The sequence below is a fragment of the Alosa pseudoharengus genome, unplaced genomic scaffold (assembly GCF_046254945.1).
Source record: "Alosa pseudoharengus isolate Yale_2024_CS ecotype anadromous, Long Island Sound unplaced genomic scaffold, YU_APseudo_1.1 YU_APseudo_1.1_scf_20, whole genome shotgun sequence".
In the NCBI taxonomy this organism is placed as follows: Eukaryota; Metazoa; Chordata; class Actinopteri; order Clupeiformes; family Clupeidae; genus Alosa; species Alosa pseudoharengus.
The window spans coordinates 2564000-2581499 of record NW_027468664.1 but is presented as its reverse complement, the minus strand read 5'-3'; the positions used below and the strand labels follow the sequence as shown (position 1 = coordinate 2581499).

Below are 17500 nucleotides of genomic sequence, written 5' to 3'. Positions count from 1 at the left end.
CTATGAGCAAGTAGCATGCTAGTCATGGTGCTCTACTGTAAACAAAGGCTAATGTCTGGACTAGCATTGCTATATGAGCTGCCACATTGTTTTATATTAGAGTATTGTTTTCTAGTTGTTTCTTGTTATTTTCCAGATTAGTTAGTGTTTTCTCATAGTTAGATCCAGGTCCTCAGGCTGCCTGTGAAAAGTATTACACCACTAAAACTAACTAACTAACTAAAACAGCACACGGAATAGTGATACGGCGTTGTGCAGGATGCTTTGTTTAGCCTACGTGCTAGCTTTGCCTAAATATTCCACTGGGCAAAAGACGGCTACAGTAACTCCTCATGCTAACACTGACCTAAGGCAACCCTGGACACTATGCTTGAGCCTCCCTCTCTTGATCTGGACATTGTTAACACTGAAGCAGAATTTAGCACAGCACAGATCAGCCTAATAATGGGCAAGCAAATTGTTTTGATTTGCGCAGTGTGAAGCGCCGGGCATTATCACCTGTGTGTGTGTGTGCATGTGTGTGTGTGTGTGTGTGTGTGTGGGGGGGGGGGGGGGGGGTGTTCTTAGACCTTAAGGTGCCAACTTAATCCTGAGCTGACATGCACTGATAAACACGCACACAGGAGAATGGCCACACACACACTCTACATCCACACACACACACACACGCTCTACATCCTAATACCCATGCACATAATAGCCACACACACACACACACACACACACACACACACACACACACACATAGATGTATACAAACACATACACACACTTTCACAGTAGCCCAAGCTAATCTTACTGTACTCCCCCTAAAGTACATTGACAGTACATTAGTCACGTCAAGCTTCAGTCGACCTTAAAATAAAACCTTAAGGGGAGTAGTACAACACAGTAGGAGTATTAGAATGGAGTAGTATTGTGGGGCTTCACAGTAAGAGTATATTATAATAGAGTAGTATTGTATACAGTAGGAGTATATTATAATAGAGTAGTATTGTGGGGCTTCACAGGAGGAGTATATTTGAATTGAGTAGTAATGTAGAGCTTCAGTCCAGCATCACTGGAGTTCAGTAGCCGTGCTACTGATTGTCTTAGCAATGACAACAACAATTTTCAATGACAATGAAAAGCCGTTTTCCTGCAATTATTCACTCTCTCTCTCTCTCTCTTTGTGTGTGTGTGTGTGTGTGTAAAATACATGGAAATGGTCCTTGGAGCACAGTTGTAATCCTTTTACAAATGTCTAGAAAGGCTTGACACACACACACACACACACACACACACACAAACACAGATGTATACACACAGCAGTGAGTGTTGACCGTCTATCTGTCTGTCACCCAAATGCATCTCTTTATGGGCCAAAAAGGCATGCTTCCGGTGGAGTGTGTGTGTGTGTCCAAATGTAGAGGCCTGCTCCAGGAAGAGTGTAAGTGTGTGTGTGTGCGTGTGTGTGTGTGTCCAAATGTAGAGGCCTGCTCCAGGAAGAGTGTAAGCTGCAAGGTCGGCCCGGGATTATCCACTTTCACACACAACGCCCGGGAGTAGCAGGGCAACACAACAGTTTGTTATTATATGAATGCCTCTAGAACACTATACTAACTATAGCTATCAAGCTAAAGCCAGAGTAGGCTAACAGAGAGAGACACAGTGGTGAGAGGAAGAAAGGAATAGAGAGGAAGAAAGGACCAGACGGAGAAAGGGAGGGAGAGAGAGAGAGAGAGAAAGGGAGGGAGAGAGAGAGAGGGAGAAAGGGAGGGAGAGAGAGAGAGGGAGAGACAGAGAGAGAGAAAGGGAGGGAGAGAGAGAGACAAGTTGATTTGCATCTACCCAGAGGGGAAGGATAGGGCACAGGAATTCAACTGGGTTTGGGTTCATTAGCATCTCCATGCGTTTGTCTAGCAGGGGGCTTCACCCAGTTGCTTTCCTCTGAGGCAGCTCAGTATTCACACCAGCAAACACAAGCGCTTTCAGACATACGTGTAAGACCGGAGGTTCTGCCGATGTTAAACGGTGGGGCCGTATATCTGAACGACATAACCTGTCATATGGAAGTCCGAATTTACCCGGTGTTTATACTACTCCCCCCCTAGTATTTCCTCCGGACATTATGTAAATGTGCTGTGTCTGAACGAGGCGTAGAACATGCGGTTAAAATTCACACCTAGTGAGAGGGCGTGTTGGTGACGTTTCTTTCGTGCGTCCATGTGGTTAGATCTGACTTAAATGCCAGTGTTATGATGGAGTGGCATGCTGTCCAGAAAATCTCCGACCTGGAAAGATGCAGACATCACGGAGCTACTGTCCATGAGGGCATACAACATTTTGATAGAACACCTGAAGGGAACGTTAGAGACACGTTAGCCTACAACTGCAACTGATTGCAAACACAGCCACAAGAAACAATCAGATCAGTGTACTGTGAATGAAAGCATGTGTAAGTAAGTCACTTTGGTCAAGAAGTGTCTGCTAAATGTAATGTAATGTAATGTAAAAACTAGGGCTGTCAAAATAACTGATTAATTTCGATTAATTAATTTGAGAAAAAATAATTTGTGCAGATTAAAAAATGAGTGCAGATTAATCGATTCCGTATGACCTTTGACCCCGAGCCGTTCTAGTCAGTAAAAATTAGACTGTAAAATGAAGGAGAGAGAAGAAAACGTGCTGCCTGGATCATTGATTGGAACATTTACTTTTAAAAAACGGCCTGATGGTGTTGATAAAAAATAAAGTGTTGAAAATAAAGTCCTCTGCAATGTCTGCAGCAAGGAATTTGCATATCACCAGAGTTCATCAACTCTATAGTCGCACATCAATGCAAAGAAATAAGTGTTGACATTGAGGGGAGTATTAATTTATTTTCATTGTGTCCCCTAGGTTATATCTGTGACCTGAAATGCCTTGTATGTAAAAAAAACTTCTTCCCGAAGCACTTTATTTTGAATTTATTTGAATTTGAAGCACTTTGAATTTATTTCCTCAGCATATTTGGTCATATCATAGATTATTATAGCAATTATTTGAACAGTGAAAATAATAATTAAAGAGTTTTTGAACTTTACTAATGTCACTAATGCTGATTATTCAATGATTCATTTGAATTTAAATATTTAAAATACTTTCACAGCAAAAATTATATATGCGATTAATTTAGATTAATTAATCACAGAGTATGTAATTAATTAGATTATTTTTTTTAATCGATTGACAGCCCTAGTAAAAACCTGAGAGAGGAACTACAACTCAAGAGAGAAAAGAGAAACACAGACATAACCACACCAGGGACCAGTGAACAGAGGTGATCAGTGGTTAAGAATGTGGACTGAGTTGGTTGTTGTTGGTTGTTTTTAACTTGAGAAGTAAAAGCTGCTGGCATTAGTGTAAGAGAAGTTAGCGGATAGCCTTAGTAGCCTGCTGGCATTAGCATAGATATTAGAAAACGAGATACCGCATTGTGCTCCAGAACGTATGTAAATAGCGCCACCATATTGTTGAGGGCAACAATCAATAGAGGCCAATGGAGTAACATGTGACTCTGACTGGAAATCAGACAGGTGTCTCTGAGTGTCAGCAAGTGTTGCCCATAGACAGTAAGGTGTTTGCCTGCAGCAAGATGGTGACCGTGTTCCCATATGCCACCTAATAGAACTCGATGGACAATGCGGTATCTAGCTTTCTAATCTATGCACATTAGTATGAGAGGAGCTAGCGGTTAGCCTTAGCGGCCTGCTGGCAATAATATGAGAGGAGCTGATATGAGAGGAGCTAGCGGTTAGCCTTAGCGGCCTGCTGGCATTAATATGAGAGGAGCTAATATGAGAGGAGCTAGCGGTTAGCTTTAGCGGCCTGCTGGCATTAGTATGAGAGGAGCTAGCGGTTAGCCTTAGCGGCCTGCTGGCATTAGTATGAGAGGAGCTAGAGGTTAGCCTTAGCGGCCTGCTGGCATTAGTATGAGAGGAGCTAATATGAGAGGAGCTAGCTGTTAGCTTTAGCGGCCTGCTGGCATTAGTATGACATAGATATATACACTAGATGTCGCCTTCTGCTTCTCAGCATGCGTCAACACCGCCGCCATCTTTGTACAGGGATCTGAAGCGCTAAACTAGTTCTCCTGTATTGTCAGCGTTACCAATTTAGCGATGTTTGGCCATCCCCAGCGATAGAAAACCTTTTTAGCGATTAGCGACAAATTTGGGAACTTCTCACAATGATGGCAGATCGGCGTCTTTGTTGTTGAAACGTAAGAAAATCACCTTTCTCATGGCTTTGTCATTTATGAATTCAGCTACATCTCGTTTGCCCATGGCACTGACCCATGATTATAAAAGTAACGACTGCCGTAGCCTATGTAGTAGCAGAGGTAAATGTTCTACAGATCTACAGCAACTTCTGGTGAGATTACAACTTACATGAGTAAACGAGACGAGGGGTATGTGGCCTCAACCAGAGCCTGTCTAGAAGAGCCTGTTTACTTTCATTGTATCGAACCTGGTTGCAGTTTACTCATTGTTCCTCTAGGGGCCGCCGCTAGCTAGTGCAGAATGAATGGGAGTCTATGGGGCTAGACGGGTAAAATGTATCTTTATTATCTTCTTAAGCTTAGTTTTCTCTAGACTCAACCATAAATACATGCCTGTCAGTTGGAACAACCCAAAAAACTAGATAATTGCTTGAGATTTTGACGATTTATGGTGATTTTATTTTCGCTAGATCTTTGCCCAGATTGACGCTAATGCATTATAGAGGAGTGGATCACTGAAGCAAGATGGCGTCTCGATTGACGCATTCGTTCCAATAAACAGCAGTAGTCAAGGCGACATCTAGTGTATATGTCTATGTTAGTGTGAGAGGAGCTAGCGGTTAGCCTTAGCGGCCTGCTGGCATTAGTATGAGAGGAGCTAGAGCAGGGATGGGCAAACTACGGCCCGCGGGCCGGATCCGGCCCGCCAAGCACTTTCATCCGGCCCGCCGAGCATTTCATTTAGGCTAGTTATCAGGCTGCTCGCTATTTTTTTCCTGCGATAGACGTTGGTTAGCTTCACTGCAAACTGCTTTTCACTCTCCTTAGATAACGTTTACAATGTCAATGTCAAAACATCATGTTAAATAGAGATAACATCATGTTAAACTAATTTAACTCTTAGTTATCTCCTTTGCAGCAGATCTAACGTGAACATATGCAATCCATTTAATTGGGAACGCGACTGCGCTCACGAGAGGGAGAGAGAGCCGCAGGTTCCAGCTGGCTTGTGATTGTTGATAATTGATATCTCCTCCTTATAAGAAAGTTTTAAAAGGAAATCATGAAGGCAACAGTAGTTCCCACTACTGACCATTTAAAAACTGTGAGAGGGCCCAGCCGTAGGTACAGCACTAGCAATAGTGGAGCAGGCAGAAGATCATTGAGAAATAAACGTGAATTAAAGCGACTGTCTTAAAGCGATAGTGTACAATTTATACATTTGTTTAACAGCATAAAATTAGCAGTATTTTTAAAACAAATTAGCAGTATTTTAAAACAAATACTTTTCATACTAAATTATAGGCTATAAAAAATGTATTTTTTTAGGCGTGTGTCGTGGGGGGGGGGGTTGTGTGGCCCGCCGGCCAATTTTCAAAACCCAATGTGGCCCTTGAGCCAAAAAGTTTGCCCACCCCTGAGCTAGAGGTTAGCCTTAGCGGCCTGCTGGCATTAGTATGAGTGGAGCTAGCGGTTAGCCTTAGCGGCCTGCTGGCATTAATATGAGAGGAGCTAGCGGTTAGCCTTAGCGGCCTGCTGGCATTAATATGAGAGGAGCTAGCGGTTAGCCTTAGCGGCCTGCTGGCATTAAAGGGGTGGTTCAGGATTTTGGACATAAGACCTCATTTACAAGTAAGCAAGTGTGATATTTATCAGTGGAGACCGTTTTCAACACGTTTCATCCAGTCCTTCTAATTGCAGAGTTCGCAGGTGCTAGGCTAGCGCAAGTCAACGGTATGTGCTAGCCTGCCACTAAAGACAGTTTTACCCACTCCAAAGTACACCCGAGGCAAATTCCAGACAATCGATGTAAATGTCTGTGTTGATAGAATAGTGTGAGAAATACAACTACCCTCGCATCGCGTTGCAATAGTTATACCCCTGAAGTTGGTAGTAGTCATTTTGCATCTCAGCGGCGGACTGATATTACCAAGGCTACTACTAGGTATCCCCATTGGAGTGCGCTTTACTGTTTACTTTTCGGCGCAGTACTACTAACCGGAGCAAGTATAATTCCGCCGCTGCTAAGAAACTAGTCCCTCAAAATGTAATGCGATCGTTGAAATGCAAGGATAGAATAACGTTAGAAATAACACTATCAAAACAGACATTTACATCGATAGTCTGGCGTTATAATTTATTTGCCTCGGGTGTACTTTGGAGTGGGTAAGACTGTTTTTAGTGGCAGGCTAGCACATACCGTTGACTTGCGCTAGCCTAGCACCTGCGAACTCTGCAATTAGAAGGACTGGATGAAACGTGTTGAAAACGGTCTCCACTGATAAATATCACACTTGCTTACTTGGAAATGAGGTCCTATGTCCAAAATCCTGAACCACCCCTTTAATATGAGAGGAGCTAGCGGTTAGCCTTAGCGGCCTGCTGGCATTAATATGAGAGGGACAGTCTCCTGAGGCACCCCGCTGTCAGAACCATCAGGTATTAATAATTCTACTGTTCCGAGGTCAGCTTGTCTGTGTGTGTGTATGAGTGTGTGTGTGTGTGTGTGTGTGTATATAGATGTGTGTATTTTTCTGTGTGTATGTTTGTGTGTGTGTGTGTGTGTGAGTCTTTGTGTATTATTAATTCCATTGTTAGGAGGTCGCCGGGTGGTGGATTTCCTCGAGGATAATCCCAGACTCTAGGTGCGGCACTGCGAGCTTTAGGGAGTCCTGAAGTTAATGAGATCAACCTCCCTCTCATCCTCAAACGTCTAGGAAGAACTCACAGACTACCTGTTTTTAGACGGCTTGTGCGTGCACACACACACACGCACATACACACACACAAATATCAGGCTGATAAATGATTGATTGAGAATTTCCGGCCCTGATTTAAGGCCAACTAATGTCTTTTGCAATCAGATTGAAATGGATGATAAAAACACAAATGCTGTTTTGATGGGTATTGTTTGACAAAGAGCCCACGTCAACCGTCAACAGACTGAACAAACAGATCATAAAATAACCTTCTAAACAAGCATGTGCCACCTGGGCACACACAGGGTGTGAGCTATGCAACACACACACACACACACACACACACACACACACACACACACACACACCAATGCCATAAACCTTTACGACAGTTTCCCCATTCGTTAATTAATATTCAATAAACCTTTATGACAGTTCCCCCATTCATTAAGCAACATGCAATAAACCTTTATGAAAGTTTCCCCAATCGTTAATTAATATGCAATAAACTCCTTAACGGGAATCTCGGCTATACAGCTCCGTAGGAGTATAGTATAGTAAATGACTTCATGACAGGGAGCTCCGTAGATAAATGTCTTTATGACAGGCAGCTCTGTAGGTAGTTAACCCTTCTAAAACTGATAGTTCTGGTCCTTGATTGTGATTGGCTGAATCACGTTTGATGCCGTTGTAAAATCCAGCACAAACATACACCTTGACCGTATTCCGATCTATATTACTGCGCTACCACAACTTGATACAAAAGTTAAAGTAGCTGCGTCTCGATGTTGCTTGGCAACCATTCAGATAGAGGAAGAATGATTATCTATGATTAAATCGTTACATTTCTCGTTGCTTTGCCTTTACTTTATGAAACATTGCCAGGTATTTATAGCAACAGTTTTAGAAAAGCAATAAGCCACTCGCGTCGTGCCTAACAACGGCCCTTAGCTGTTGTAGAATCAGCGTAACCTACGGCCTCTCAGGGCTTATTGCTTAATTAAAGGTGCGGGTTTTTGAACATTCTAACATAAGATTCCATTCCGCAACAATTGAAGGTTCTAAGTAAGAGAATAAGAGAGAAAGAATGAGAGAGAGAAAAAGAGTGACAGAGAGAGAGAGAGAATGAGAAAATGAGAGAAAGAGAGCAACGGAGAGAGGGAAAATAAGAGAGAGAATGAGAAAATGAGAGAAAGAGAGCAATTGAGAGAGAGAGAATGAGAGAGAGAGAGCAATGGAGAGAGAGAATGAGAGAAAGAGTGAGTGATGGAGAGAGAGAGAGAGCGATGGAGAGAGTGAGGGTGAATGGGAACTTCACTGCAGAAGGTTACACTGTAACTGTGATTTCCTCTGGAGGAATGGCGAACGGCTAACAGCTAAAGGCTAACCGCCTGTCAAAGAGTGGAGCTCTCTACGGTGGGCCAGACAGGACACACTTCACCACATAGAGACACGGACTAAGAGACAGGGGGAGCACATGTCAGCACTGTTACACACACACTAACACACACACACACACACACACACACACACACACAGACACATGCGATCTGAAGAATGCCAGACTGGCAGAAACGTTATCACTTCAATAAAGTAATTAGCGCACTTGGAGTGTGCGGCATCTCTCTCCTTCAACTAATTGCACTAACTAGTGTACCTCTCGTTCAAAATACACACACACACGGCGCTGACAGGGTAGTCAATGGAGCAGAATAACACGACAGGAGAAGGATTTACTCACTCTACAGTGTAACACACCCACACACACACACACCACCCCACACACACACACACCCGACACCACACACCCCCCCCCCACACACACACCCCCCACCCACACACACGCCCCCCCACACACATACACACCCCCCCCCCACACACACACACACACACCCCACACAAACACACACACACACCCCCCCCACACACACACACACCCCCACACACACACACCCCCACACACACGTTCCCCCCCCACACACACAATCCCCTCCCCCCGGTTTCTCTCCCACTCCATCATGATGTCTGAATGTACAGAATTTAATCCCTCTGTTTCCCTGTGGGCTTATTCACACAATTAGTACACTAGATCACACACACACACACACACACACACACACACACACACACACACACACACATATATGATGAGTATGTGGATTGTTTAATACACACACACACACACACACACACTGCCTAGCCCATGGATATACACATCCTGAAGAAACGCAGTCTCTGTGGACAGCCCAGGCTCCAAAAACGGCAACAAAAACAACTTGGTCCAGCCTGGACCATAAAAACATAACAAACTGTTCCAGCCAATCACCGATGAGATGTGCATTCAGGAGAGTTTCAGTTGGACGGGCAGGAGGGGGAGGGAGGGGCGAGCTAGCTCATTGTTTTGTTTGAACGTCAACAGAAGTGACGTCACCCAACATCGCTCACTGCGCCTTTAATTGCTACCAGTGAGAAGACCTCTGAACTCAGACGTTAGGGCGTGGCTTACCTTACCGTACGTGTAGTGCAGATGTGTGTGTGTGTGGTGTAGTCAGTGTTGCCACAGTTACCTTGAAAAAGTAATCTGATTACTGATTACTCCTTTAAAAAGTAACTTAGTTACTTTACTGATTACTTGATTTTAAAAGTAACTAAGTTAGATTACAAGTTACTTTATTAGTTACTTTCGACAACACCCCCACCGCCTCAACATAAAAATTATAACTGGTTTTGCCAATACTCACTATACTGGAAGTGGAATTTTAACAGCAATGTATAGCAGACATCCCAACCTAACCTACTTAGATACTGAAATTCAGATGTTTGTTCAATAATGTCTAAGTACACCAAATAAGGAAGGCCTATTGATAGAAATTGTTATAGTAAAATATGTAGATTTTTTGTAGATTTGTTTTTCATGTAGCCTTGGCAACTAGCCATCTTGTATAGGCCTGAGTAATATGCAAATTAAATTACACTTGTTAAACTCACCTCAACAAGTCTTTTGCAATCATTTAACCCGCCGTGAGCAATGCTAAAGTCACTGTTACAAACAGTGCAGTGTGCAAGACTATCATTATGTTTTACTCTTATGAGACAATTGGGTACACTTTTGTGTAGTCTGATGTGAAATGGGTCTTAAATGTTCCTTTTTGAGGGGCACTGACTCTGCCATCACGCTCCTGTTCCCAGATACACTGACTGAACTGATTAATTAAGTTCGGGAGAAAAGAGATATAAGCCCACCTACACTGAAAACTGATTGGTTGATTTAGCAAAACAGACCCGGATGCTCTCTGTCTTGGATGCTCTTGCAGGCACACACGCACCACTCCTCTCTCTCTCCCTCTCCGTTGTGTGCGTGTTAAACTCATATGCACACGCGATTTGAAGTCCGGTCTGGCTTGCGTGCTCTTGTTCGCTCTACTGTAGGTTCCGGGAGATTTTATGTAATTTGCGGGCGTCAGGAAGCCGCTATCAATATGTGGGAAACTCCCAAAACTTCGGGAGACTTGGGATGTCTAGCTAGACAGCACTTTGTCGCCAGCACAGAATGTACAATGTACCTTAATGTTGTCATGTTTAGCTGACACAAACTCAAAGTAATGACTGATGAAATGTGCATCTCTCTCTCTCTCCCTCTGTGTCGTTTGTGTCGCTGCACGTGAATTGTCCTCATGCTGAAAACGTGAACATAGCCTACATGACATTAATCCCCAAGACAAGAAGAAAGCAAAGAATATATCTTTTTATTAAGGAAAATGACAAAAATAGTAACGCACAGTAACTTAAATAAGTAATTTTAATCTGATTACTGGTTTGTAAATAGTAGCGCGTTAGATTACTCGTTAATGGCGTTTTACAAACGGAAGTTCGGGAGGAGCATGACGGAATTTGCCACGCCTCCTTCTTCAATCAGTCAGGCTATTTATTCGCAGCCTACCTGCTGAAGCTGCAGCATAAGCGTTACTCCGCTCGCTAAAATGGAGCGCAATCTACATACCTCCGGTATTCCACCCACTCTTCCTGATGTTCCGAACCGCGTTTGAGCCCGCGTTCGAGTCCGCGTTTTTTCCCCAGCCAGGGACCGCGTCCCTGGTTCTCCCCCCCCCCTCTTTCCCTGGATTGGTGCCACCACCCTATCCCGTCTCGGTATCTCCTCAGCCTTTTCCCCCTGCTCACACTCAGTCAGCCAGTAACCCATATACTGACTACCCCCATGTTTCTGTTCCCCATATGGGTTCTACAGAGGCCAGCGCCTCTCTCCGTTTGCCCGCTTACACTCTGGACTCAGCAGCGTATATACCTCCCCCACAGCACGCCCCCGCTAACAAGCCTCCTCCCCCACAGCACGCCCCCACTAACGATTCCTCCTATACTGAGGAATCAAATTTTGTCAGGTGCAGACATCGATATGTCTTCCCTTCTATCATCTCTGCCGAATCTCTACCAAACTCGGGACATTGAGTGCGGTCCAGTAACGCTAACACTTAAGTCTACAGGCCCCGCCACTCGCGTCTTTTCCTTCCCTGAGTTCGCGGTAGCCTTCATGCGATTTACAGAAGTTATATGTTCAGTGTTCCCTCAGAGGCGCCACGAATTGAATGACTATCTCTCAATTATCGCGGGGCTAGCAGCATCTTCCGGAGGTACTCATTTCTACACATATCACCGGGCTTTTTCCGCAAAATGTGCAGCCCGGGTTGGGCTGTGGAATCAATGTCCTTATTGGGGTGCATTAGATGTTGAACTTCATAACCGCGTGTTTTTGGGCTGTCATGTTCAACATTGACTCTCCCCTGCAGCCCTATTTGGCCTACTAATTTGCTAATTACATCCTTCCATCGCATGGATAGATCCCATATACAGAGTACGGACGCTCCGTTACTCGCTTCTGGTTTCAAACGCAGCTCAACGCTGTTCTAATGCAAGTCGGAATCCCAGCAGGCCGTTACTACTCATTATATTTTGGTGCAGCCACCAACGCGGCAAATAACGGTCTGTCCGATCAAGCTCAAAACTCTCGACCGTGGTCCTCCGACGCCTATCACTAATTTCTTAGCACCTTCCACTCTCCCGTTGAATTTGTTTCGTGTGGTCCTGGCTATAGGGTCCCTCATCTTTAACGCATTTTTTGGGGTGTATGGCGGAATCCTGCACGACTCCTGCCTGCGCAGTTGACTCCTGCACGATCCCGCAAATCACTTCAGGACCCTGGCCAGAGACTTCGCCAAACATGCTTTTCTATTATGCTATTATATCTGTTGCAAATTACGGAATGTGAACTAGTGAACTGAAAAAAGTGGTCAAAATAGACTAACGCGCGTTACTAAGTAACGCGTTACTGGCATCACTGGGTGTAGTGCACTGTAAATGTGTGTGTGTGTGGTGTAGTGTACTGTAGATGTGTGTGTGTGTGTGGTGTAGTGTACTGTAGATGTGTGTGTGTGTGGTGTAGTGCACTGTAGATGGTGTGTGTGGTGTAGTGCACTGTAGATGTGTGTGGTGTAGTGTACTGTAGATGTGTGTGTGTGTGTGGTGTAGTGTACTGTAGATGTGTGTGTGTGTGTGGTGTAGTGTACTGTAGATGTGTGTGTGTGTGTGGTGTAGTGTACTGTAGATGTGTGTGGTGTACTGTAGTGTAGTGTAGATGTGTGTGTGTGTGTGGTGTAGTGTACTGTAAATGTGTGTGTGGTGTAGTGTACTGTAGATGTGTGTGTGTGTGGTGTAGTGTACTGTAGATGTGTGTGTGTGTGTGGTGTAGTGTACTGTAGATGTGTGTGTGTGTGGTGTAGTGCACTGTAGATGGTGTGTGTGGTGTAGTGCACTGTAGATGTGTGTGGTGTAGTGTACTGTAGATGTGTGTGTGTGTGTGGTGTAGTGTACTGTAGATGTGTGTGTGTGTGTGTTGTAGTGTACTGTAGATGTGTGTGGTGTACTGTAGTGTACTGTAGATGTGTGTGTGTGTGTGGTGTAGTGTACTGTAAATGTGTGTGTGTGTGTGTGGTGTAGTGTACTGTAGATGTGTGTGTGTGTGTGGTGTAGTGTACTGTAGATGTGTGTGTGTGTGGTGTAGTGCACTGTAGATGGTGTGTGTGGTGTAGTGCACTGTAGATGTGTGTGGTGTAGTGTACTGTAGATGTGTGTGTGTGTGTGGTGTAGTGTACTGTAGATGTGTGTGTGGTGTAGTGTACTGTAGATGTGTGTGGTGTACTGTAGTGTACTGTAGATGTGTGTGTGTGTGTGGTGTAGTGTACTGTAAATGTGTGTGTGTGTGTGTGTGGTGTAGTGTACTGTAGATGTGTGTGTGTGTGGTGTAGTGTACTGTAGATGTGTGTGTGTGTGTGTGGTGTAGTGTACTGTAGATGTGTGTGTGTGTCTGGTGTAGTGTACTGTAGATGTGTGTGTGTGTGTGTGTGTGTATGTGTGTGTGTGGTGCTTACCTTCTGCAGGAGGAGGGCTCCGGAGTATCTGGCCGTCAAGGCGACGAGCTGACGCCCAAGGGTGTTGGCCCAATCCTGCACCCTGGTTTACACACACACACACACACAGAACACAGAACCACATAGAATATAATCAGTCTGACGCCCAAGGGTGTTGGTCCAATCCTGCACCCTGGTTTACACACACACACACACAGAACACAGAACCACATAGAATATAATCAGTCTGACGCCCAAGGGTGTTGGTCCAATCCTGCACCCTGGTCTACACACACACACACACACAGAACACAGAACCACATAGAATATAATCAGTCTGACGCCCAAGGGTGTTGGTCCAATCCTGCACCCTGGTCTACACACAGTCAGTCTGATTCACACGAGGAGAAAAGGAACACAGAATCTATGTGTGTACATGTGATGTGTGTGTGTGTGTGTGTGTGTGTGTGTGTTTAGTTGTTTTAGATGTGCGTGTGTGTGTATAGTTGTTTAAACGTGTTTGTGTGTGTGTGTGTGTTTGTGTGGTGTAGTGTAGATGTGTGTGTGTGTGTTTGTGTGGTGTAGTGTAGATGTGTGTGTGTGTGTGTGTGTGTGGTGTAGTGTAGATGTGTGTGTGGTGTAGTGTAGATGTGTGTGTGGTGTAGTGTAGATGTGTGTGTGTGTGTGTGTGTGGTGTAGTGTAGGTGTGTGTGTGTGTGTGTGGTGTAGTGTAGGTGTGTGTGTGTGTGTTTATAGTGTAGTGTAGATGTGTGTGTGTGTGTTTATAGTGTAGTGTAGATGTGTGTGTGTGTGGTGTAGTGTAGGTGTGTGTGTGTGTGTGTGTGTGGTGTAGTGTAGATGTGTGTGTGTGTGTTTATAGTGTAGTCTAGATGTGTGTGTGTGTGTGTGTGTGTGGTGTAGTGTAGGTGTGTGTGTGTGGTGTAGTGTAGATGTGTGTGTGTGTGTTTATAGTGTAGTGTAGATGTGTGTGTGGTGTAGTGTAGATGTGTGTGGTGTAGTGTAGGTGTGTGTGTGTGTGTGTGTGTGTGTGTGGTGTAGTGTAGGTGTGTGTGTGTGTGGTGTAGTGTAGATGTGTGTGTGTGTGTTTATAGTGTAGTGTAGATGTGTGTGTGGTGTAGTGTAGATGTGTGTGGTGTAGTGTAGGTGTGTGTGTGTGTGTGGTGTAGTGTAGTGTAGATGTGTGTGTGTGTGTGTGTGGTGTAGTGTAGATGTGTGTGTGTGTGTGGTGTAGTGTAGATGTGTGTGTGTGTGTTTATAGTGTAGTGTAGATGTGTGTGTGTGGTGTAGTGTAGATGTGTGTGTGTGTTTATAGTGTAGTGTAGATGTGTGTGTGTGTGTGTGTGTGGTGTAGTGTAGGTGTGTGTGTGTGTGTGGTGTAGTGTAGATGTGTGTGTGTGTGTGTTTATAGTGTAGTGTAGGTGTGTGTGTGTGTGTGGTGTAGTGTAGATGTGTGTGTGTGTGGTGTAGTGTAGATGTGTGTGTGTGTGTTTATAGTGTAGTGTAGATGTGTGTGTGTGTGTGGTGTAGTGTAGATGTGTGTGTGTGTGTGGTGTAGTGTAGATGTGTGTGTGTGTTTATAGTGTAGTGTAGATATGTGTGTATGTGTGTGGTGTAGTGTAGATGTGTGTGTGTGTGTTTATAGTGTAGTGTAGATGTGTGTGTGTTTATAGTGTAGTGTAGATGTGTGTGTGTGTGTTTATAGTGTAGTGTAGATGTGTGTGTGTGTGTTTATAGTGTAGTGTAGAGGTGTGTGTGTGTGTTTATAGTGTAGTATAGATGTGTGTGTGTGTTTATAGTGTAGTGTAGATGTGTGTGTGTGTTTATAGTGTAGTGTAGAGGTGTGTGTGTGTGTGTGTGTGTTTATAGTGTAGTGTAGAGGTGTGTGTGTGTGTGTGTGTTTATAGTGTGTTTATAGTGTAGTGTAGTGTAGATGTGTGTGTGTGTGTGTGGTGTAGTGTAGGTGTGTGTGTGTGTTTATAGTGTAGTGTAGTGTGTGTGTGTGTGTTTATAGTGTAGTGTAGATGTGTGTGTGTGTGTTTATAGTGTAGTGTAGAGGTGTGTGTGTGTGTGTATGTTTATAGTGTAGTGTAGAGGTGTGTGTGTTTATAGTATAGTGTAGATGTGTGTGTGTGTGTTTATAGTGTAGTGTAGATGTGTGTGTGTGTGTTTATAGTGTAGTGTAGAGGTGTGTGTGTGTGTGTGTGTGTGTGTGTTTATAGTGTAGTGTAGAGATGTGTGTGTGTGTGTTTATAGTGTAGTGTAGAGGTTTGTGTGTTTATAGTATAGTGTAGATGTGTGTGTGTGTGGTGTAGTGTAGGTGTGTGTGTGTGTGTGTTTATAGTGTAGTGTAGATGTGTGTGTGTGTGTTTATAGTGTAGTGTAGATGTGTGTGCGTGTGTTTATAGTGTAGTGTAGGTGTGTGTGTGTGTGTGGTGTAGTGTAGGTGTGTGTGTGTGTGGTGTAGTGTAGATGTGTGTGTGTGTGGTGTAGTGTAGATGTGTGTGTGTGTGTGTGTGTGTGTGTGTGTTTATAGTGTAGTGTAGAGGTGTGTGTGTGTGTGTGTGTGTGTTTATAGTGTAGTGTAGAGGTGTGTGTGTTTATAGTATAGTGTAGATGTGTGTGTGTGTTTATAGTGTAGTGTAGTGTAGGTGTGTGTGTGTGTGTGTTTATAGTGTAGTGTAGATGTGTGTGTGTGTGTGTTTATAGTGTAGTGTAGATGTGTGTGTGTGTGTTTATAGTGTAGTGTAGGTGTGTGTGTGTGTGGTGTAGTGTAGGTGTGTGTGTGTGTGTGTGTGTTTATAGTGTAGTGTAGATGTGTGTGTGTGTGTTTATAGTGTAGTGTTGATGTGTGTGCGTGTGTTTATAGTGTAGTGTAGGTGTGTGTGTGTGTGGTGTAGTGTAGGTGTGTGTGTGTGTGGTGTAGTGTAGATGTGTGTGTGTGTGTTTATAGTGTAGTGTAGATGTGTGTGTGTGTGTGTGTGTGTGGTGTAGTGTAGATGTGTGTGGTGTAGTGTAGAGAGGTGTGTGTGTGTTTATAGTGTAGTGTAGAGGTGTGTGTGTTTATAGTGTAGTGTGTGTGTGTGTGTGTTTATAGTGTAGTGTAGAGGTGAGTGTGTTTATAGTGTTTTCAGCAGATGGCTATGGGAGGCCGTATAGTGCAATAACATTGGAATAGTGGCACTACACACTGAACGTACTTGCACTACACACTGAAACACTGACACATACGCACTGGGCACTAGTACCACACTGGAACTCAAACAGCAACACACTAAATTTCCTGCATCACACACTGAATCTGCTTGCACTCACACTGAAATCACTTGCTCAACACACTGGATTTACTTGCAGCACACACTGAAACTGCTTGCACTACACACTGAAACAGTTTGCACTACACTGAAAATACTTACAACACACTGAAGCTCCTTACACTAGCCTACACACTGAATTAACTTCCACAACACATTGAAATTTCTTGCTCAACTCACTGAAACATCACATGCACTACACACTGAACTCACTTGTACACACACTGAAGCCGCTTACACTACACACTGAATTAACTTCCACAACACATTGAAATTTCTTGCTCAACTCACTGAAACATCACATGCACTACACACTGAACTCACTTGTACACACACTGAAGCCGCTTACACTACACACTGAATTAACTTCCACTACACACTGAACTCACTTGCACACAAACTGAGGAGACATGAGGTGTCTATTCTATTGTAATACCAGCTCTTTTTGTCTGGCGAAGTCATATTTTAGTGAACTGGGTCCTGAAAGATTGCTGCCATTTCAGTTAGCTAGTTAGTTAGCATTAAGCCAGAAGCAGCAACGGCATTGCTGGTAGATAGTTTTGGTAACCTAGCAACAATAAACACTTGACCCGAAGCACTCTGAAAGGGGCGCTGTCAGCGCAAAAAATGCAATGTGGATACAGGTTCACGAGTCACTGGCAACAGCAGGCAAGGTTAACAAAAACATCTGCCAGCCAGACTGTAATGCACGTCCTTTTTGGAATGTTGTTGGGAGTGCTAACTAACTAGCTAACTAGCTAACTGAAATGGCAGCAATCTTTCAGGACTCAGAAAATGTGGAAGTGT

The 17500-nt window shown here is 44.0% G+C and overlaps 1 protein-coding gene across 1 annotated transcript in view; it reads right to left on the bottom strand.

Moving 5' to 3' along the window:
* Positions 1 to 17500, bottom strand: part of cacna2d4a (calcium channel, voltage-dependent, alpha 2/delta subunit 4a) — a 168619-nt gene that overhangs the window by 141320 nt on the left and 9799 nt on the right. Inside the window, exon 2 of the mRNA XM_076296229.1 lies at positions 13383 to 13464. Coding sequence (XP_076152344.1) covers positions 13383 to 13464 — 82 coding nt within the window. The remainder of the gene's footprint in view (positions 1 to 13382; positions 13465 to 17500) is intronic.